Below are 23117 nucleotides of genomic sequence, written 5' to 3' on the forward strand. Positions count from 1 at the left end.
TAGCCAGTGATAATGTGATGATCACTGCTACTTATTCCGGAATCAAATCATGGTGATCAATGAGGGAAAAAAATAGGAAAGTCACCATTTTTTCAGGGTACAGTTTAGTGCATATTTTTTCAGTTCCACCCACAACTTATGAAGGGCAACTTTTATTATATTAATAGAAAATTGATCGCGAGTTCTACGGTAGCCTGTGCTGTACAGTGCCGACATTGACTTGGCTACTTCTTTGAGTTGGTTAAATTAAAAAAAAGCCTCAAAAAGAAATACTTAAATGGAAAATTGGATAGGAAAAATAAGAGTATTTCAGCCTCTGCATGTGTATTGTTTTAATTGCAGGGGTTTGGCTTTTGTTCTGCCTCAGGCATTTTAAATTCTAACTTGTTTTTTGTTGCCTCATGTCATGCCTTTGTATTAAGTATTTGAATAATACAGTTTTGTTTGTTTGTTTGTTTATTTATTTTCAAATGCTAAAACTTTGGAAGAAAAATGCAATGCCGAAGAAGCTTTATGGGGTGTTCTGGTTTGTGTTTTCCGTACACACACAACCTGTCTGCTGATCATGTTTGCTTATTAGCGGTTATAATTTTGATTCATGCTGTTGGACTTCCAATGCTAATTATGTCAATAGCACCACTATTGCAACCAACACCTCTGTCATTACCACTGAAATGACCAAAGCCAACACTGCATTGTTATTACCATTGCAGGCACTAACACTTATACCGTTATGATTGCAGTGGCTAATATTACTGTCATTCCTCTCAGCTCTATGTGAGAATGTCTCGGGCCGAGAGCAGACCTATGTAACACAAACGTAATCAGTGTGTGGCTGGAAGCACTCAAGGATGGAGCAAACCAAAGAGGCTGAATAGAAATAAGAAAGAACTCTGTGCTGACGTTTTGATTCAGGGCAGATACAGTGGTGTCATCCTGCAGTTCTAAGTTACTACGGGCGGCAAGAAAATGTTTTGTAGTAAACGAAGAGCAGCTAAAGTAATCAATAGAAATAGACCCTATCACCTGATTTTAGCTCTTAAGGCTGCTATACCTACTCTGCACAGTATTACTGTTGCTGCATTTATGGCTTTTATTTGCTTTATTACTGCTTTAGAAAACCATGTGACGGGTAATTTTCTCACACCCCAATGTACCTTATTTCATAGGTCATTCACTGGTTAGTTTGCCTGGCCACTCACCCCTAGTGACCGATAGATTTTTTTTTCTGCATACATCAATTTGAGGTTGACCTTGCTCGCTGAAGAAAAGGATGCATAAAATATTGAAACGGGTGCTTTGTGAAGCAAAGTTTTGATTAAAAATAAAGTATAACCAGTAATGAATATAGATTATATCCATCCCTTCCATTTCTAATCACACAAATACAAGAAGAAAGAGAAAACACAAGACTGGCAGAAACATCTTCATTATAAATTCCATAAAACAAATGCCATCAATCTCTGGCAAAGGGGAGATGATGCACTTTTATCTTGCTTGTGTTCTGCTCTGCAGGGCACCATTTGATTAGCCCAAAATATGCCTCTGATTCTCTGCTTTTGATTTATTAGGGATTCATAAGACATGCAGCACAGCGATAGAATTTCCTGTCCAAGGGGAGCCATGAATAGAATGGGGTGTATGTCTTCCCAGAGAAACGCTATACATTCTCTACATCTTTTATACATCCTATTTTCCTAGTAGTCTTTTCTAGAAGCAGTCAAGGAAACATTTCCACCCCCAACCCCCCCCACCCTGGCAAACTGGATTTTCTCTCTTTGATTCCTCTAGAAAATCTACTGTACAGCAGTTTCTGGCAGCTTGCTTGTAAAAATGTACTATAAAATTAGATTTACCGAATGACTGATCCATAAATAGAGCTGGAGGATTTCCTGTCCAGGAGGTAACATGAGAGAAAGGACTGAATGGACTTGGCTCAGACATTCTCCAGACTTCTGGTTTGCGTTCTGCTGAAATGTTCAACCACTATACTGATGTCACTTTATTTGGAAATTTACGATGGAAATTGCGCAGTACAGTAAAATGTGCTGCTCATTGTCTGTATTCTGACCCCTACATTTTGTAATATTCATACAGTAGTTTGGCTAGATAAAATGTTCAGAATTTGTAATTTAGATCATACCACAAATTCAGCAGATTAAATAAAACTATTTACAATAAAGGGAATGAAATGAGTTCTTGTCGATAGATGAGCCCAATTATTAAATTCAGGGAATAAGAAACTGGGTCATATTCAGTTTGTCTTTAATTTATTAATGCAAAACAAATTCCACATGTCCAGGAATAAGCTTTAGATGAGCACATGTTTTGTTTGGCTTTGATGTTTCGTGGCGAAGCAAACCGGCCGAATGTCTGACACTTTGGCGCTCCGGGTTGGATCTCTTCACTGGAATCAGTCTGTTGTGAGCGGCGTGTTGGTATCTGGCTCACTGCTGAAAGACAGTGTTGGGGCCTAAAGAATCCAAAGCGGCAAACATGTTCCTGAAAGTGCGAGAACTTTCCCTGTGGCCACTGTTGTGTACTGTGAGGTGAGAACATGCATTAACGCTGTGGTGCTTGAACAGCCCTTTGTCCTTTCATGCTTCTCTAGCTCAACTTCAGCTCCGTGCCTCAGTAGTCCTGCCTAATGCAGCCATTTCCAGTTATGGTACAAATAACGGCATCGCCTTCAAGTCTCAATGTGCATGATGACCGTAGCCTTGCTCAGTTCATGAAGTATTATTCTAAATTCCCGTACAGAAAGTCGCAACCTTCTCAGGTAAAACTGTCTGTGATGAAACTTTAATGTGATTACAACCTCCAGCAAACATACAGACGTTTCTCAATGTGCCCTCTTCTCAACTTTGGGGAAAAAGGACCCAGATTTGTGTCTGTGTGTTGATGAGCCTAGCCATAATATTATAGTTATAATGTATAACATTTATAAAATATATAACCCATTCCAGTATGTTTCACTTGAATGTGCAGCAGCAACAAGCACCGATGACCTTATTATCAAGGAATGTTGACTTTTAAGGAGAAAATTGGCCGGTAACAGAAAGACAGGCCCCGGGTGGGCCTTCTTATAAGGGTTCTTGTTCAATAACTGTCCTCAGTCTCAGAGGGCATAGTGAGATTCTGCTGCCTTTTATATGTGAAGATACAAGGGTTGTTTTTAGGTTTTCTTGGAAAATAAAATGGACTCCCTCAGATATTTTTTTTTTCTTTTTAAAAAGGCTTCTTCCATTCACCAGCCACACATGCAGGGTGAATGTGGGCCTGGAGCCTCTCTCAGGCAGCATGTCACGCCGGCGGGGAGGCGAACAAGGAAGCAGGCGAATCGCAGCAAGGAGTTAGGGAAACGTGGGTTTTAATGGAGGGACGGACAGGCACGGACACCACAACGAGACACTACAATGACAGATCTCGGGAATACAGACTGAGACTCGGACTAAATACACAAGACTAGGTAACAGAACGAGCTACAGGTGGGAACAATTAGGGCGAAACAGAAGGTAATGAGGTGGGCGTGGCACACATCGGGAGCGGACGGAGCGGGGCGTGACATAACCCCCCCCCAAAGGCGCGCACACCGGGCAGGACCTGAAAGATAAAACAGAACGTCAACCAAACCCAGGGAACAGGACGGAGACGCAAAAGACGAACAGGGACGAAACGAAGGACAGGACCTGACAGAGAACAGGGAAGGCGGAGAGACAGACCCAGAAGGGAGACACAGGGGGAACACCCACAGGCGACACGAAAGGGCCAGGGGTGCCAAAAGGAGGGACAAAGGGACCAGAGGGAGAAACAGGCGGGACGAACGGCAAGGGAGGAGGAACAAGGGGAGCACGAAAAGGCCCAGGCGGGCGACGGGCAGCGGCCGGAAGGGCCGCAGGGGAGAGGGAGAAGGGAGCAGGAGGGGACCACCCAGGGACCAAGGGGACGGGACGAGGGAGTGACGGAGGGGACCAGGAGGGAGCAGGAGGGAACACCAGGAAAGGCAGGCAGGAGGGGGAAGCCGCGGCAGGCGGAGGCGCAGCCGGAGCCGGCGAAGGCGCCGTCCGACGCCAAGCCGGAGCAGGGGGGCCCGGAGGCGGCCGACCGGGAGCCGGAGGCGGGACCGAGGACCGGCACCCAGGAACCAGGGGGGGACCCGGCGGCGATCGCCGACCCCGAGGCGCAGGACCCGCAGGCAGCCACCGAGCCACAGCTAGGGGCCGAACGGGCGAGCCAGGGGGCAGGGCGGGCGGGACCCAGGCCCGACGCCTGTGTCCCCGTCCCTTACGGGACACTGACAGGCGGGGTCCTGGGTGGTGTCGGTCTTGCCGGGGTAAGGGAGAGGGAGTCTCAATGGAGGTCCATAGGGCAATCCCAGAGGGATCCCATTCCAGGCCTTCCTCCTCCCCGGAGGAAGGAGCGGCAGCCAAGCAGTGTGGGACCTCCTCGGGGACACTGAGCAGGTCTGGGGGAAGTCGAGGCAGGGCCTCAGGTGAGGTCACGGGCAAGACAGGAACGGCGGCCTCAGGTGGGGCCGCGGGCAGGACTGGAACGGCGGCCTCAGGCGGGGCCGCGGGCAGGACGGGAACGGCGGCCAGCTGGACAGGCGCCGCAGGAGGAGCGGCGGCAGCAGGCCGCATACGGAGCAGCTGCCTCAGGGTTTCTTCTACCCCGGCTAGCTGTGGGAGTGGGGAGTCAGGGGCTGCCCTGGCAAACTCCCTGCGGAGTTGCTCCAGGAGCGGAGCTGCCTCCGGGGAGTCTTTTCTGGCGGGTTCGCCAACCACCCGCCAGTACTGTTCCTGCAGGACTCGAAACCTGCTGCTCTCCTCCAGACAGGGCTGTGGTTCCGGGACCCTGTGGGATGCTGCAGCAGGCAGATCCGGTGCCGGCAGAACAGGCAGTTCAGGTGCCGGCAGGATGGGCGTTGCCCTCCCGCGGCCAGCAGGGGGCGCCGTCGCGGGGCAGAACCCCCCCCCAAAGGCGCGCACTCCGGGCGCGCCAGAGAGGGACACCCCGGCGGGCGCCACCAGCACGCGGCCAGCAGGGGGCGCCTCGGCGGGCGCAGCCTCCACGCGGCCAGCAGGGGGCGCCTCGGCGGGCGCCACCAGCACGCGGCCAGCAGGGGGCGCCTCGGCGGGCGCAGCCTCCACGCGGCCAGCAGGGGGCGCCTCGGCGGGCGCCACCAGCACGCGGCCAGCAGGGGGCGCCTCGGCGGGCGTAGCCTCCACACGGCCAGCCACCGGGACTGTAGGTAAGCCAGGCAGGACAAGCGGGTCCAATGGGACAGACGGGTCAGGCAGAACAGGAGGTGCCGCTGACAAGGCGGCGGAAGCTGCAGCAGGCGGTGCCGCAGGCAGAGCGGCGGCAGCTGCAGCAGGGAAGACAGGCAGGATGAGTGGCGCCGCTGACGAAGCGGCGGAAGCTGCAGCAGGCGGTGCCGCCGGCAGAGCAGCGGCAGCTGCAGCAGAGAAGACAGGCAGGACTGGCAAGTCGAGCGGTGCTGCTGGCATCGCGGCGGCTGCCGCAGGCGGGGTTGCAGGCAGCACAGCCGCGGGCAGATCGGCGGCGGCAGCAGGCAGCGCAGCCGCGGGCAGATCGGCGGCGGCAGCAGGCAGCGCAGCCGCGGGCAGATCGGCGGCGGCAGCAGGCAGCGCAGCCGCGGGCAGATCGGCGGCGGCAGCAGGCAGCGCAGCCGCGGGCGGATCGGCGGAGGCATCAGCAGCAGCTGATGCCGCGGGCAGATCCGGAACACGCAGGTCCGGAGCCGGCAGGAAGGGTGCTGAGCTTGTGGGCGCCCTCCCTTTCAGGGCTTTGGGAACCCGGGGAATGCCGTCCAGTACGGCGCGAATTCCGCCTGGCCCCAGACGCTCCGGATGCGAGCCGGCCAGGCTCGTAGCAACGGTGTCCTCAAAGGCGGGGAGGAGATAGCAGGCTCCTATGAAGAGCGACGGAGTCTCTTCCTGGTGCTTCTCCCTTTGCTTGGCGAGCCGGCGTTGTAGCCGACGGAGGTACTTCCGGGCTTTGGTCAGGGGGTAGTCCTGCCCTGACGGGCGCTCCTCCCGGAGCAGGTCCCGGCCCCGGCTAGCCAGCTCCAGGGCTACCGGGTCCTGCTGTACCTCGGGCTGGGCATGCCAGTATACGAAGTCCTGCAGCAGTCCGAGCCGGCGGTGCTCGGACTGCTGCTTCGTATCTTCCGGGAGATCTGTCATTCTGTCACGCCGGCGGGGAGGCGAACAAGGAAGCAGGCGAATCGCAGCAAGGAGTTAGGGAAACGTGGGTTTTAATGGAGGGACGGACAGGCACGGACACCACAACGAGACACTACAATGACAGATCTCGGGAATACAGACTGAGACTCGGACTAAATACACAAGACTAGGTAACAGAACGAGCTACAGGTGGGAACAATTAGGGCGAAACAGAAGGTAATGAGGTGGGCGTGGCACACATCGGGAGCGGACGGAGCGGGGCGTGACACAGCACAGGACACGAGGCTAATTCAAGATTCAAGATTCGGAAGGTTTATTCGTCACGTACACAGTCGTACACATACAACATGTAGTGGAATGTAACCCTGGTCACTCCCAGCAGCTGTGCATGATAACAAAATATAGAGAAAAAATAAGGAAAAATAATATAAGAAATGAAATGTAATATATGAAGCTGTATATAATCTATACATAAGTGGTAGGTATTTTTAAGAGGTATTTTGCTGTGCAATGTGCAAGAGGCCTGAGGTATGTGCCAACGATTTAGATGGGGTACTAGGATGCCAGGCCACTGCGGGGCACACATTCACACACAATGGGAAATTTTGAAGTGACATTACAGTAGGTCTCACTGCTAGTTTTTCGGGGAAACGGGGAGAACATGTGGGCTCCGGATGATCGCACAGAACAACAAAAGGCTTTCAAACCCCCAGCCCTGGGTCACCTGCGAAGCTTTCATTATTGGCTGAAGCGATCCTGCACATTATGAACACTTTCCGCTGTGTTCTCCTGTCTGGCATTGGATAGCCAAACTCCATGCTGACTCCAGTAATCCACGGTTACCCGGCAGCCATGATCTAGAAAATGTATTGTCATACAACCATTCGCGTTCAAATTCCAGGAAATATATTTATGCTGGTTTCAAGTTTAACGCGTCTTCAAAGTGCTCATTATTGTTTTTCTGCCTTTTAAAGAAGTCAGTCAAGGTTATGCTTAAATGACTAAGAAGCACTAGCACATAAGGACGGTTCATTTGAGTTGTTATTATTATCGTCGCATTGTGCATATATGATGTAGTCTATTAAAAAAATAAGTAAATACTGAATCGTCGATTGAGGCTGTGTGGATGTTACGGCCTCCTGCCTGCGGGGGGGTTGGGGTCAATATGTGTGGATTTTTCTTGTTTGCTTTCAGGATTTCAGTTTAAAGAGAGCTGAAAGTGCCCCACCACTGCAAGTATTATGTTCATGAAAAACATATGAAACCACTTCACTGTCTGGTACGATGTAAAGATCAGGCGAAACATGGCCGTCCTCATTGTGTGCAGAGCTGCCAGAATTGCACTTCTGTACCTTGGGAATTGTTAATGATTTCATAGCCAGGGAGTGTATAACTGGCACTATCAGCCCCCCCCCCCCCATCCCTTGTATCGGTCCGTTATCAGGTAGGCTGCTTTTCCTGTGGCTGAGGAAAAGATTTTTTTTCCCTAGCAACAGATGGACTTTCTCTTTAATTACACCCCCCACCCCACCCCACCCCCCTTCGTTTTAATGGTCATTGGCAGGCCCTGTCGAGGGTGTGTGATGCATCCCGAGCAGGAGCGCCATCGAGGACTGGGTTTGCTTTTATTCCCAACAGGGGTGATGGTGCAACAGGGTTGTGGGACCATCATGGAGACCCTGGGAAAGCCTGTCCTCTGAGCAAATCAAAGTAATCCTCGGCAGCCCAGCAGCTACAGCATTGGCTCCACCAACATCTTGTATTACTGCAAGTCATGGTCTGTTAGGCTCCAGCAGAGCCAAGCTCCAGATCTACCTTCTGTACACATTATGATTTATCTGCCAGCGGCAAGGCCAGACGCTTGCAGCGCCACTTGCCGAATGCCGTCCAACTGCTCTGAGCGGTACGGTCAACGCGCGGGAGAGTGCCTGCTGCCGTCGGCTCGCTCTACCCGCTGGACAACACGCGGTGCTTATCGCTTCTCCCGGAACTGTAAATTAGCAGACAGAAAATGGCAGACCACCTCACGCAGTTTTCAGTACGGTAAAATGTCTCCGGTCGTATTTAGGAAAATGTGGTTCAGTAGGAATATATAAATAACAGGCTAGCATTGCTGGTCCATCAAGAATAGGGTAGGGTTGTGAGTTGATGTTTCTTCCAGGTTATTAGGGACAAATTAGAGTCATTTCTATCGATCATTGGGGACAGGTTACAGATTCATCAGCCAGGTCACCTGACGTTGCTTCCCAAGACTGCCACACCCCCTTGCAGCAGACCAGATTAAATTCATTTGCACTTAGTGTGTATTTGCGTAGAGTAGCATGTGTAGTACCTCCGCAGAATGCAAGCTGGTGCCTGCAACGATGCCAGCGTCAATGCAGGCACGGGGTGACTCATAATACAAGTCTAAGAGCTTAATGGTTATGAGCATTGCATGCATGTATTCAAAAGTCAGTATAACCCTAGATATTTCAAGACCCTTTGGCAAGGTAAGCATCAAAGACATATGCCCGTCGCTTAGATTTTTTTAATTTTTTTTGCACCCCCAAGAGTGTAGGAAAGGCAGGATGGATTTTTTTTCGAGCCCCAGTTTGAGGAGCTGCGCTCTCTGGCATATTCCCATATTGATCCGGCAGATGTGGCTTGTTTTCCTGATGAATGTTCCCCTTCGGAGCCTTTTCCGGATTACCGCGCAGTCGGTGTAGCGGACGGGGCCTGTGCCCTTTCGTTGGCACAGGCGGACGGAGTTGGGCCAGCTCTGTTTTCTTTCCTAATGGCAAACTCCGGTATTGAGTTTAAAGGAGTTTCAGGTTACCTGTGGTTGTTAAAGCTTCCAGGATTAAACTGCTCCATAACTGGAATATTTAGCCATCTTTCCATTCTCTGCTTGGCTCTGTGATGTTTGGGGTGTACTGTAAAGCCTCCCTTATCTCTCTGTGATGATCATGGAGTCATTGTTCATTCCTGAACTCTCTCTGATGTTCCGTCTGCAGTCATGATGGCTATAAGCTCAGCTCATAAGAGTAAACTAGTACGCATGCATTTCTATTGAGTGTAAGCATCTGGAACGTCCTTCCTTGTTGGTTCAATACTATTATCATGTCTAAATCACCTATAGCATGTAAATGGACCAGTGTCTTCCAAGGCAAACTTGACTTGAGCTCTGTGCTTGTCAAGATCTCAAAACCACCTGAGGACTGAAAATAAAAATGGAAAAAAGCAGCTAACATCAAAATATTTGACAGTAACATCAAAGCTGATGATTAATTTCTAAATATTACAAATAATAATGTAAATAATGTAATAGCCAATAATTTCTTATGGAAAATGCAAAATGAGAAATTTCTCTGCGGTAGCATTAGGGTGACCATGTCTGAGGGGACACTATGAGCTACTTCAGGATTAACAAACTGCTTTAAAACTAAAAAGGTTCCTGTGCTTTGGCTAAATAGTTCAATTCTTCTTGTGTTTTTACTGGTTTGATTTCTTGATTGAACAACTCATCCAGCTGTTTTACATTAACATTAGTGACACATGCATGATTATAGGAGACTGAGTGATCAGCACACAGCTGAAATCCAGGTCAGTTTAATTGAGATGAGATAGTGCCCCCCCCCCGACATTGATTAGGTGGTCACCCTAGGTAGGATGTGTACTTGACAATATGGGTGCCTATATTTGTCACCATGAACAAGGTGAGTTGCAATCTCAGTTGGCTGCTATATATTACAAATTTTTACATGCGATTTTGGTCATTTAATGAGCTTAAACCCCCAGTGTAATGCAACAGATGTTGCAGGTGCTGAATTTAACCGTTCTGCTGTGACGCACTGCATTATACTGACTGCCACTGGATCTGACTCTGCAGTGTCTTCTCAGGAAGAGTGGGGCAGGCCAGAGAAAGAGATCCGCTCTCTGTCATCTGTCTCCGTTCTCCCGGAGCAGCGATTCGGCGTGTGGCCGCCTTCTCGCATTAGGGGATAATTTCCAGCGCGTTGCCTTTCTGACAAACGCCGTTTCTGCAGACAGATCTGCGAGTATCGCATTAAGATTAACGACGGAACGGGTGTTTGGGCACTCGGAATTTTGAAGCACTGGAGTGCATGTGTCTGTCACATTCATTTAAATGCACAGTTGAGCATGTAATGCGATGGTGGTGCTCTGGTCATCCCCCTTCCCAACCTCCCCCGCTCAAGCTAGACTCTACAGATTGAGATCAATATGCCTGTCTTGCAGTCCCCCCCTCCCCTGTTTTGTGGTATTGTGACCTGCCAGGTCTGGAGCTCATGCTTACCAGTTTGCAGGTAATTGAAAATGGCTGTCGGCCTCTGAAATGCATGGACAGAGCAGCAAGACTGCTTTAGTGTTACTGATACGAAACACAACAATCCTGTTTGTGTGTCAGATTGATTATACTAAGAGACATCAAGTAGTTATTCAAGACTGCATGCTTCACAATGTGGAAAAAAATCCTTTTTAATGAAATACTGTCAGCATTGACACAATGGGAGAATTAGACACAATGGGAACAGGATCCGTGTTTGAATTAAACGAAAAACTACCAAATAACCATGTGTCTTTAAAAGACATTATTACAGCCAGCTAAATACTTATTCCTCATGAGAGGTTCTCAAACCTTTTAACCAAAGGGCCAGTTCACAGCCAGTCAGACTGTTAGGGGGTTGGATTGCGGACGAAAAAAAAATAAAAAATCATTGCAACCATTTTGTATTCTTTGTACTCTAGTTCTTTACTGTTAACTGTAAGAGAAAACTATATAAAGCATTATTTGAAGTAAAGATTTTTAAAATTAGATACCACCCAAGCCTAGTGCTGGCCGGGGGGGAGTGGGGGGGTTGGCTGGAGCTAAAATGTGCCAAATGGGTGGGGCACGGTCGTGGTGGTATAAATTTGCCTAGCAGGGTAACAGATTTCTGGCACATTGCTTGTCATTTGCGGGTGTCAGGGACCTGCTGTCATTTTGCGGGAGGCTCCCATTACTTCAGGGGGAAGTGGGATTCGCATGTGTAACGCATTTAGGTGATTATGTGGAGGTTGGCGTTTTTTTTTTATTATTATTATTATTTTTAATGTTTCTACGGATACTAGCCACATTTGCTTTGCTACGTTTTTCATTACGCACCTACGCATGTTATTACGGCCGGACTGTACACACTGCTGATGCATGGAGGGAGCGTGTCTAGTTTGAGCAACCTAGCTCTAGACTTTAGCCATTAATTTCATTATGCCTAATGAACAGAATCGACTTCAGCCATTGTATTTAATAACCAATATATTTAAATATCATAATTTAATTTTGATTTACGGGACCTTAAAGAAAACCACTGAAGTGTGTACAGCAAATTATGGCAAAGATGTGTTGCAAACTATGGCGTAAAGCTAAATTTTGGATTCTTTTCCAAAATCTTAGTCATTCTCAGAATGCATGTTAATTTGACGATTTTGTATGTTTCGCAAAAGTGTATCTTAGACTGACATCAGTTAGACCTCTTACTGTATCTCTGTGGGAGGTTGTGCAGATATTTTGAATATGTATCCAGTGTGTCTGGTATCTGTTGGGGAACTATACTGAAAGGTAAACAATGGCTGAATTACTCTTCAAACTATACGTATTATAAAATGGGCTCTCTCTGCACATTTCATCTCTCCTCGACACTCAAAATGCATCATTGTCCCTTGCCTGAGGAAGGAGACGGGAGTGTAAGAATAACTGGCCCTCAGATGTGATGCCGTTGTCAGTGGAGCCGTTTTCTGTCACTGTATTCTCGCATAGCTCTCTTATCCTCCTCCACCAGACTTCCGCTCCAATCCATTGTCACACCTGGTTAGGGTGGTACCCATTTTTCCACCGCTGCCGCTTTATTATATGTCATCAAGGCCGAAAGATCTCCCTTTCATGGTCATAAAAATGGATGCATGTAAAAGCTGTTGGGGAAATTGTCAGGAAGGTGTGTTTTATTGATTGAAACTTTTTCATTGAAAGGCCTCTTGGATAACTAGCTCTCTTCTTCTGTATTGTGACTGGTTGATCAGCCAGGGTCGGGGCAGCAGGGCGGCACAGTGATCAGTGCCATTACCTCTGGGGTTCGAGGCTCCGCCCAGGTTCCATGTGCGTGGAGTTTGCATGTTCTCCCCGTGTTGTTGTGGGGTTTTCCGCTGGGTAATCTGGTTTCCCTCCCACATGCTGAGGCTAATTTGAGATACCAGACTTACCATTAGTATGCTTATGTGAGTAACTGGGGTGTGACTGTGCCCTGCAATGGGTTGGTGCCCCATCCTGGGTTGTTCCCTACCTTGTGTGACTCTGGACCCCCCCCCCACAACCCTGAATAGGACAAGCAGGGACAGAAAATGAATGGATGGATTAGCCAGGGCTGCTAGAAATGTTAGTGATTCTTGTCAGTGGGAGATTTTCTGGCCATCAGAAAATGAATGAGATCAAGGGAGATTGACCAGCTGCACGGTGTGATCAAGACTAACTTGAGAGTGACTGTTAAACATAAGTCTACTATAATACCACATGGTAATATTACTATTGCGAGAAAATATTGGGAATAGTGTCCTGGTATAATTAATCTAACGATTTCCTTTTTCATTAGCTCCATAGGAAAGTGCATACTGTTAGGGTCAGTGGCTTGTGGTTATTAAATCAACCATGCATACATGACAGTAAATGTGTCACTTTGCAGACAAAGACAGGGAAACTGGCAAATTGCTTCACTTATAAATATAAAATTGGTGCAGTTGTATGGAAACCCGATTACGTTTTAGATACATGGAAAGCATTGAACTAGATAATTTTTCCCCTTCATTTTTCCCCCCTTAAGTGCTGATATGGACAGCACTGTCAGACGGCTAAACGTTCAGAGAATCCCTGGCTTCAATTAAGGCGTATTCGCTTGCCAAGTAAATCTGCTCAGTTACAGTTTGGTTGATTGCACACAGGTTCTCTGGCCGGTCACATCATTGTTCCAGCAGTGGGATGTCAAGTTGTGTCCTTTTGGCTACATCACATATAATAAAAGGCGTCAGAAAAGGACAAAGTCTGTGCCCTAGATTGACTGGGTTTGTATTTACTAAATGATCAGCAACTCACTGCAGCCATTTTATTGTTGTTGTTCTTAGGTTGTTTTGCAGTGAGATCATTATAAATGGACAGAGATTCCTGGTCTCTCTTTATAAATCACCATGGCAAGAAAAATGTGAAGATCCAAATCACTTCCCAAGGCCCTGTCACATCTGTTTCAGTCTTACAAAGAAAGGCTGTGACTTCAACTGTGAAATAAAATACTGCGGTCTCACCCATCTTGTGTTCATGCTTCAAGAAGCACTCTTCAACATGACTCTATTTGGGAAACAGGGTTATGCTGATGTGGATCCAGTTGATATGTATTTAGTCATGAAACTTCTAAGGCTGGTAAGGACCTCGAAATGCTACTGTTAGCTTAGGCTTCCAGGTAGCAGCTGCTCTAAAATGAGGCTTGGAGAGTGAAACAGGCTGTAGGCAGGAGGAACTCTGGGTATTATCAGCGTGTGTGTGAGAGAGATCCTCTAACAACATAGAGAACCAACTTCAATAATGTCAACGTTTAATTAGTTCCGAAAATAGGGCTGAAAATTCTGTGTGTCTGTTACAGTATTAGGTGATATTAGCTACCAAGATGACCTTTATCATGGATGAGTTTGCTGATACGAGTTATGTTTGACGTCCTGAAATGGCATATTAAGGAATGAGTTCAATATGTCAGGTTAATGTCAGAATCAATACTACTTCAGCCTATTGCTGGTTTCTACCTATGTTTTACACATCCTGCATTCCAAACCAGAGTAGCAGGAGTACTGAAAGTTGCCACGCATGTGTGTGTTTATGTAGGATAACTGTCTTGTGTTTTCTACTGCTGATGGAAAAATTTCTCTTTATCCTTGTATGTATAATGTACCCTAGTAACAAATGGATGAATGGATGATTGAATGAATGACTGTTACATTTATATGGCATTTTTCAAGACACCCAAAGTGGTTTACAGAACCAATGGGGAGCCACTTCATCACCATCACTGTGTAACACCCACCGGGATGATGCGACTGCAGCCATTCTGCCCCAGTGCACTAGTGCCATAGTGAGCAATTTTAGCCATGACATCGGGCTATCACCCCTACTCTTTCAAAAGATGCCCTGGGATCTTTTATCACCTGAGAAAGTCAGGACCTTGGTTTTACGTCCCTGTCACTGCATTGGGACACTGGGATCCACACAGACCATGGGATGGGCTAACCTGTTGGTCACAGTGTCCCTGTCACTGCACTGGGGCACTGGGATCCACACAGACTACAGGATGGGCTAACCTGTTGGTCACAGTGTCCCTGTCACTGCATTGCGACACTGGGATCCACACAGACCATGGGATGGGCTAACCTATTGGTCACAGTGTCCCTGTCACTGCACTGGGGCACTGGGATCCACACAGACTACAGGATGGGCTAACCTGTTGGTCACAGTGTCCCTGTCACTGCATTGCGACACTGGGATCCACACAGACCATGGGATGGGCTAACCTATTGGTCACAGTGTCCCTGTCACTGCATTGCGACACTGGGATCCACACAGACTACAGGATGGGCTAACCTATTGGTCACAGTGGCCCTGTCACTGCACTGGGGCACTGGGATCCAAACAGACCACAGGATGGGCTAACCTATTGGTCACAGTGTCCCTGTCACTGGACTGGGGCACTGGGATCCACACAGACCATGGGATGGGCTAACCTGTTGGTCACAGTGTCCCTGTCACTGCATTGCGACACTGGGATCCACACAGACCCCAGGATGGACTCCCTTGTTGGCCAAACCAGCACCTTTTCCATTAAACATGCTAGTTTAAGGTGTCCAGCAGAACAGAACACCACACATTCTCTTTCTGTATGGTGTCGGTACCCCCTGGGATCTCTTAACCTCTGTGTAGCTCAGTTGTTTAGGATGCTCTGACTGTGATCAGAAGGTCCCAGTCTCAAATCCCATGGCCTTGCCAGTGATCCCACCATTGGGCTCCTGAGGAAGGCCCTTAACCCTGATCGCTTCAGGGACCGGCTGACCCTGTTTTCTTGACTATATGTTGCTTTGGATGAAAACATCCGCTAGATAAATAAATGTAATTCTGACTGCTGTTGACTTCTCTGTTTGATCATGAGTGCCGCAGTTCCGTGTCTCAGCGTGTTTCCTACATACTACCCAAAATATACACAGGGTTCTGTATTAGCTAATATTAGCAGTTACTCTTTGATCAAGACAGTGTCATTTTTGTAGATCCTATCTGAATTACTTTGCCATCCAGCAGGAATCCATGAAACTTTTTTGAGGCCTGCAATGCCAGTTTCGGTATGTAGTATTTTACATGGAACCTGCAATTGAAATTTAATTTGGTATGAAAACTGGCATTTGTTTGCTACCTACTAGCAAGTCATACTGGTTTACATACATAAGCGCAGTGCATTGTTTGTTTTGAGGAAGCTCTACAGAGGCACATTAAAATAGCCTTTCTGAGAGAGCTGCTCTTTCTTTAGCCAATGCTGACAATGTCAGCCACAGCTTCCGCACCAAACAGCGAATCAGCTCACCGTCCTCGTTAAATGTAATTGTAGCTGCTCTCATATAAAACACAAACACATAGTCGGCATGTATAAAGCCGACACATATCAGTTGACCTTCATCTTTCCGGTAAAATCATGCAAATAATCAAAGATTTAATATGAAATATATGATTTTTGATCCTTTTCCTGAGTAAATGAACGAACACTATAACATAATTATTCTTACCCCTGTCTTAGTGTCTGTGTATCCCTGTCATTCTGTAAATGGAATTTGCCGTAGGACAGTCTCTGGTGCAGTGGCTCTGCGTTATATTAAGAATTTCAGTTTAAAGAAAAGAAAAAAAAAAGGAAGCTGAAAGTGAATGAACGTGCGTTAGCTCTGACACACTGTCCCTCTCTGTCCGCAGATGACACAGGAGCAGTACATCCTGGCAGCCCAACCAAACAGCCTCTCCAGACCGGAGTGTCCGCCCGTCTACCCCGTGGGGATCTACGGCTGGAGGAAGAGGTGTTTGTACTTCTTCGTGCTGCTGCTGTTGGTCATAATGATTGTAAACCTGGCACTCACCATATGGATCTTGAAGGTCATGAACTTCACAGTGGTACGTACTTCATATTTATGTGACCAGGTCTAGTGGAACGTTAACTGCATGTTTCCCATTTCCACATCTCAACGTGCATATCTTAGCTGATTTCAGAACTTACAATTAAAACAAAGATTCTCATTAATGGTACAATTAACATAGAGTGTAGATCCTGGCTAACGTGCAATAATATATGTCGTCTCGTTCCATTTACAATATATGTAGGCCAGTGTTGATACTCCATGGAGTGACAATGCAAGAGTTTGGCTAAAGCTACAACAAATCTATAATTATTCCGCCTGATTTGCTGTTTGAGGTAATCATAGGTTCTACCTGTTTTGTCATGGTTTGTCAGCCCAGGGAGGGGCTTCACTGCATGAGTCACCAGGGCTGTGGGATTCTGGGTCGATGCCCACTGATCTGAAGCATCTGTGGCAGGGAGCTCAGTGGGCACCTTCGCGTGCTTCAGCGGAGCGTCTCTCTGATAGCAGGGCATGTGAGGCTGTGGCGTGATGAATCCGGGTGACCTGTGCTATGATGCCGAGTCGGGGCTGTGTCTGTGAGCCCAGTGCACATGTGTATCTTCAGGGTGTCTGACTGCTGTGTGTTGGGCTTCGTTCATGGAACTACAAGCTGTTTAAAAGTCTATAAAAACTCACCAGTCAGTAGTTAGAATTAAGCTGGAAGTCAGTCAAGATGATTCATATTCATTTTCTATAAAATCAATGTAACTAAAGCACAGTTAAATCGGAACACGTATGACTATATATTTAAACTCACATTCGCAGCCGTAATGTATATAAGATTTGCCTTTTGTACATTTACAATATTACTTATGTTGAAAGTTACCTCATAAGGATTTTATTCATTCTTAACTGGTCTCCATGGCACTCAAATTTTAATTGGTCATCATTGGTCAGCCACACCTAGTACAAAAAAACACAGCATACAAATAAAGCAAATATGAACAATAGATGTGATATAGTGCGTCGAAACTCCATTAGTAATATTGCAGTGGTACAGATTTAGCTGTGGATGATACGGATGGCTTGGGGGAAGAAGAAACTGTTCTTTAATTCGGTAATCGGTGTTATGATGCTGTGAAGCCTCCTACCAGACTTCAGGGGTGAGAACGGTTCATGGCTGGGGTGTTTTGAGTCTCATAAAATACTTCATAATACATGTATTATTCTAAACCAGAACAGGGTGTATGAGTAATGATGGAATCATTTCTGCTGAACTGAACACAATTTAGTATGTCGTGTACTTCAGTTATAAATTCATAGAATTCTCATTGTATGCATTAATTGCCATTGTCACCATTGTTTATTATTGTAGTCAGAGATCTTTATAATGATTGCATTATACCCTTCAATCAACTGACCTATCTGCAGGATTGTATGGAGCTGTTGGAAAAAGGTTATTCTTGTTATGCAGAATTTTTAGTACCTAAAGTGTTGCACAATGTACATATGACATAAGACGTATGAATAGTGCAGTTTATAATATCCATTTGTTAGCATTTATTATATAAGAAGGTTTTTATTAAAATGTATCAAAGGAAACAATTATTAATAAATAATGTTCTTTTAATGATTATATAAATTTGTGAAATGAAGTTATTGCACTTTTTGGAAATAATTATAATTGTTACATGACAGGAAATGTTTTTCTGAGTATAAGGCACCTAAAAAGATACCGATGCCCATCCATCCATCCATCCATCTTCCCTCCTAAATGTTTATGCTGGTCACAGTATCAGGGTCCGTTTTAAGCCCTGGTTAATAATTAATTTGCCGCAGTCATCTTATTGCTTATCTCTTCCTCCAAAAACAAAGACCATTAATGCTGTTTTTCCCTTAAGTAGGGAATCTAATTAAATGTTCCTATCAACACACACATTAGTCTCATAGACTAAGTGATTTGGAGTGCTATACATTTTAAAAATATTCACTGATGCCCTGTGATGTGTTTCTGTCCCTTCCTTGGTTATTCGCTGTCTGTAGCTTCCAGGATAGGGCCCAGTCCCCTGTGAACCCATATAGAACAAGTGGGTATAGAAGATGGATGGATGGATGGATTACAGTATATACTTATAAAATAAGTTGTTAGTGACATGTATGAATTACTAGAAAGTTGACAGTGAAATCAGGAAGGAAATTAAAGGAAAATTTAAAGCTCTAACTTTTGTAATGACATGAAACATCCTGTTAATGAAATGTGTGATCTTGATCATGGGAAACACAAATGAATATCTAGTGATGTAATAAAATATTTTTTATAAGACATTAAACATACAATGCTCAGTGAAATACTCTTTCATTAGCTAATTGTTTCGTCATTAGCCATATATCTGTGTGAACATCAGTGTTTCTTTGAGGGAAAACCTCTGCAATGGAGCTGGACAGCTTTTGATGGTTAGATGTTCGATAAGGTAAAGCCCCTCTGTAATATTTGGGGGAAATATATTTCTGAGAAGAGAGCTCATCAAAATATGTTTACTTCTACTTTATGTGAACTGGCTTTTGTGAACGGTTCTCTAGCATCTGCAAAAATAATCAGATAGATGACTTTTGGATGACAGGAAAGTGATGTGTGACGTATTGATGCTATGTAGTTCAACTTCATCTGCAGTGGAGATTGCAAAGTAAAACAGTACATATAACCCAAGGGAGTAACACTGCCCCCCACCCCCCACATCGATATACGAATCAAAGTTTGGCAAAATATAGATGTGAAGAAGTACGTGACCCTTTCGATATGTTCTACCCATTTTTATTTGTTTTCTGCTGATATTAGCGTAATAGTTTTCCATACAAATGTCCAGTAAAATTCTTTAGAGGATGCAAAATTATAGCTAAAAGAAACCTTTTATCAGAGGCAGAATATCTAAATGACACCATCTCTAGCAAATAGATGTTTTCTGCTGACAGATTTCTGCAGGGAAGTGTGTAATTTAGGATTTGGTTGGATGTTAAGAGTGTAGCTGCTCACAGAGGCAGTCTTGTGTTTTCCTAATCAGAGCTCCATGGAGCAGTAAAGCTGTAATAATCCTTTGACAGTACTTCCACTTTCTCCCAATCAGTGACTGTGGGGCCTTCAGTAGACCAGCTGGCTGTCCCTTAGCTTAAGGCACCAGCTGAGGATTAAACATCACTCATTTTCTCAGCACATGCAAAAAGAAATTCAGGAGTTTATTCACTACCCCCATCTCATGGTCAGTTCTCCAGCTAGAAGGGCTGCAATGATGGAAGCCGGTTTTGGAGTTCCCTATAATTTTGTAAGACTTTGAGACTCGTAAGAAGGCCAGGCTTACTCAATGTGGACAGGACTCCTACTGTCTAAGATAATGGTAAGAACAGACCTGAGGGATTAGTATGAATGTCTTACCACACTGTATCGCTTAGTAATTTGAAAATGAGAACATTTCAGTCAGTTCAATACTTAATATGCAAGAGAAGTGGATGGGAAAGATGGGAATTAAAAACATGTATAACAGTGTAGCACACATATTATTACGTTTTATTAAGGTTTTCATTGAAAAAGACACCTATAATGAAAATGAATTTATGCTTGTTCAACCGACATCCAGTTTTTATTATTTTTAACAGTAGTATATATGTTTTGGCATAACAAAACTGGAAGGACTTACCCAAGAGTGAGAGTAACACAATCACTGGCAGCATCATGGAAGGAAAATGGAAGATAACACCTATACTGGAGTGAGAGAGCTTCCTCTGTGAGGTATACCACCTATACTGGAGTGAGAGAGCTTCCTCTGTGAGGTGTACCACCTATACTGGAGTGAGAGAGCTTCCTCTGTGAGGTATACCACCTATACTGGAGTGAGAGAGCTTCCTCTGTGAGGTATACCACCTATACTGGAGTGAGAGAGCTTCCTCTGTGAGGTGTACCACCTATACTGGAGCGAGAGAGCTTCCTCTGTGAGGTATACCACCTATACTGGAGCGAGAGAGCTTCCTCTGTGAGGTATGCCACCTATACTGGAGCGAGAGAGCTTCCTCTGTGAGGTATACCACCTATACTGGAGTGAGAGAGCTTCCTCTGTGAGGTATGCCACCTATACTGGAGCGAGAGAGCGTCCTCTGTGAGGTATACCACCTATACTGGAGCGAGAGAGCGTCCTCTGTGAGGTATACCACCTATACTGGAGTGAGAGAGCTTCCTCTGTGAGGTATGCCACCTACACTCACCTAAAGGATTATTAGGAACACCTGTTCAATTTCTCATTAATGCAATTATCTAATCAACCAATCACATGGCAGTTGCTTCAATGCATTTAGGGGTGTGGTCCTGGTCAAGACAATCTCCTGAACTCCAAACTGAATGTCAGAATGGGAAAGAAAGGTGATTTAAGCAATTTTTTAGCGTGGCATGGTTGTTGGTGCCAGACGGGCCGGTCTGAGTATTTCACAATCTGCTCAGTTACTGGGATTTTCACGCACAACCATTTCTAGGGTTTACAAAGAATGGTGTGCAAAGGGAAAAACATCCAGTATGCGGCAGTCCTGTGGGCGAAAATGCCTTGTTGATGCTAGAGGTCAGAGGAGAATGGGCCGACTGATTCAAGCTGATAGAAGAGCAACTTTGACTGAAATAACCACTCGTTACAACCGAGGTATGCAGCAAAGCATTTGTGAAGCCACAACACGCACAACCTTGAGGCGGATGGGCTACAACAGCAGAAGACCCCACCGGGTACCACTCATCTCCACTACAAATAGGAAAAAGAGGCTACAATTTGCACGAGCTCACCAAAATTGGACAGTTGAAGACTGGAAAAATGTTGCCTGGTCTGATGAGTCTCGATTTCTGTTGAGACATTCAAATGCTAGAGTCAGAATTTGGCGTAAACAGAATGAGAACATGGATCCATCATGCCTTGTTACCACTGTGCAGGCTGGTGGTGGTGGTGTAATGGTGTGGGGGATGTTTTCTTGGCACACTTTAGGCCCCTTAGTGCCAATTGGGCATCGTTTAAATGCCACGGCCTACCTGAGCATTGTTTCTGACCATGTCCATCCCTTTATGACCACCATGTACCCATCCTCTGATGGCTACTTCCAGCAGGATAATGCACCATGTCACAAAGCTCGAATCATTTCTAATTGGTTTCTTGAACATGACAATGAGTTCACTGTACTACAATGGCCCCCACAGTCACCAGATCTCAACCCAATAGAGCATCATTGAGATGTGGTGGAACGGGAGCTTCGTGCCCTGGATGTGCATCCCACAAATCTCCATCAACTACAAGATGCTATCCTATCAATATGGGCCAACATTTCTAAAGAATGCTTTCAGCACCTTGTTGAATCAATGTCACGTAGAATTAAAGCAGTTCTGAAGGCGAAAGGGGGTCAAACACCGTATTAGTATGGTGTTCCTAATAATCCTTTAGGTGAGTGTATACTGGAGCGAGAGAGCTTCCTCTGTGAGGTATACCACCTATACTGGAGTGAGAGAGCTTCCTCTGTGAGGTGTACCACCTATACTGGAGTGAGAGAGCTTCCTCTGTGAGGTATGCCACCTATACTGGAGCGAGAGAGCGTCCTCTGTGAGGTATACCACCTATACTGGAGCGAGAGAGCTTCCTCTGTGAGGTATACCACCTATACTGGAGTGAGAGAGCTTCCTCTGTGACGTATATCACCTATACTGGAGTGAGGGAGCTTCCTCTGTGAGGTATACCACCTATACTGGAGTGAGGGAGCTTCCTCTGTGAGGTATACCACCTATACTGGAGTGAGGGAGCTTCCTCTGTGAGGTATACCACCTATACTGGAGTGAGAGAGCTTCCTCTGTGACGTATATCAGCTATACTGGAGAGAATTTTGATTGAGATCACATACAGTAGACAATCAAACATTAGCATGTATGTAGATACATAATTTGAATATTGTCCAGGCTGTAGAACTGAAGAGATGGAAGGATGGATGGACAAATTTTGTATTTTCTCTCGCCTGAAGTAGGCTAAATCCTCTGAACTGGCTTAGAGCAGGCAGGACATGCTTAAAGATAGCGCTGGCCCCTGGCCAACTCGGTCCCACGGCGCTCGAGCATCAGCGGATCGGCGTCGAGGTTTGTGAACAGGAACCGTGTCTCAGGGAAGCAGCATGTGTACTGAGAGATGAGACAGTGAAAACATATGCAAAGAACGTACCTCTAACTAGCTGAGAAAACCAGCTCGGAGGTTTCAATAAATATACAAACAAATAAATAGATCCAAATAAATTAAACGTGGTATAATAAAAAATTCAAATCCCATAAAACATACCCTAAGCTTGTCCACAGATAATAATTGTATCTTATAAACTGTCCCAGGGAGAAGTGTTTTTATTTCTCCACTCTTGATGATTGATTTAAATGTATACTGTTTACCGTAATGTATTTTCTATTGCTTTTCTCTGTGACTCGGTGAAAATTGAATTTACAAGGTGAATGACTAGAGCTAAGCATGTGTTTGCTACTAACAGTCCCCGTTAGGTACATCCCTCCCTTTTCTGTGAGCCCTTTAAAAAGCTAATTATTTGCTAAAAGTAAACTACAAAGAGCCCAGGGATAGCTTGGCAAGTGGATGGCTGTTTGAGACGTCAGGAAAGCCTATGGTGATGGGAGATTGACACTGCTAATCACTGTAGTTGGAGGGGGTTTAGATACAGCATGACTGGGGGGAGGGGGTTGGTTGATCAAAG

At 45.9% G+C, this 23117-nt stretch overlaps 1 protein-coding gene across 2 annotated transcripts in view; it reads left to right on the plus strand.

Moving 5' to 3' along the window:
• LOC111845333 (zeta-sarcoglycan-like) overlaps positions 1-23117 on the plus strand; it is a 121272-nt gene that overhangs the window by 48834 nt on the left and 49321 nt on the right. For both annotated transcript variants that reach the window (XM_023814672.2, XM_072697579.1), the window contains one exon: positions 16225-16419. In XM_023814672.2, the coding sequence (XP_023670440.1) occupies positions 16225-16419 (195 nt within the window). The remainder of the gene's footprint in view (positions 1-16224; positions 16420-23117) is intronic.

This window comes from Paramormyrops kingsleyae, chromosome 12, assembly GCF_048594095.1.
Source record: "Paramormyrops kingsleyae isolate MSU_618 chromosome 12, PKINGS_0.4, whole genome shotgun sequence".
In the NCBI taxonomy this organism is placed as follows: domain Eukaryota; kingdom Metazoa; phylum Chordata; class Actinopteri; order Osteoglossiformes; family Mormyridae; genus Paramormyrops; species Paramormyrops kingsleyae.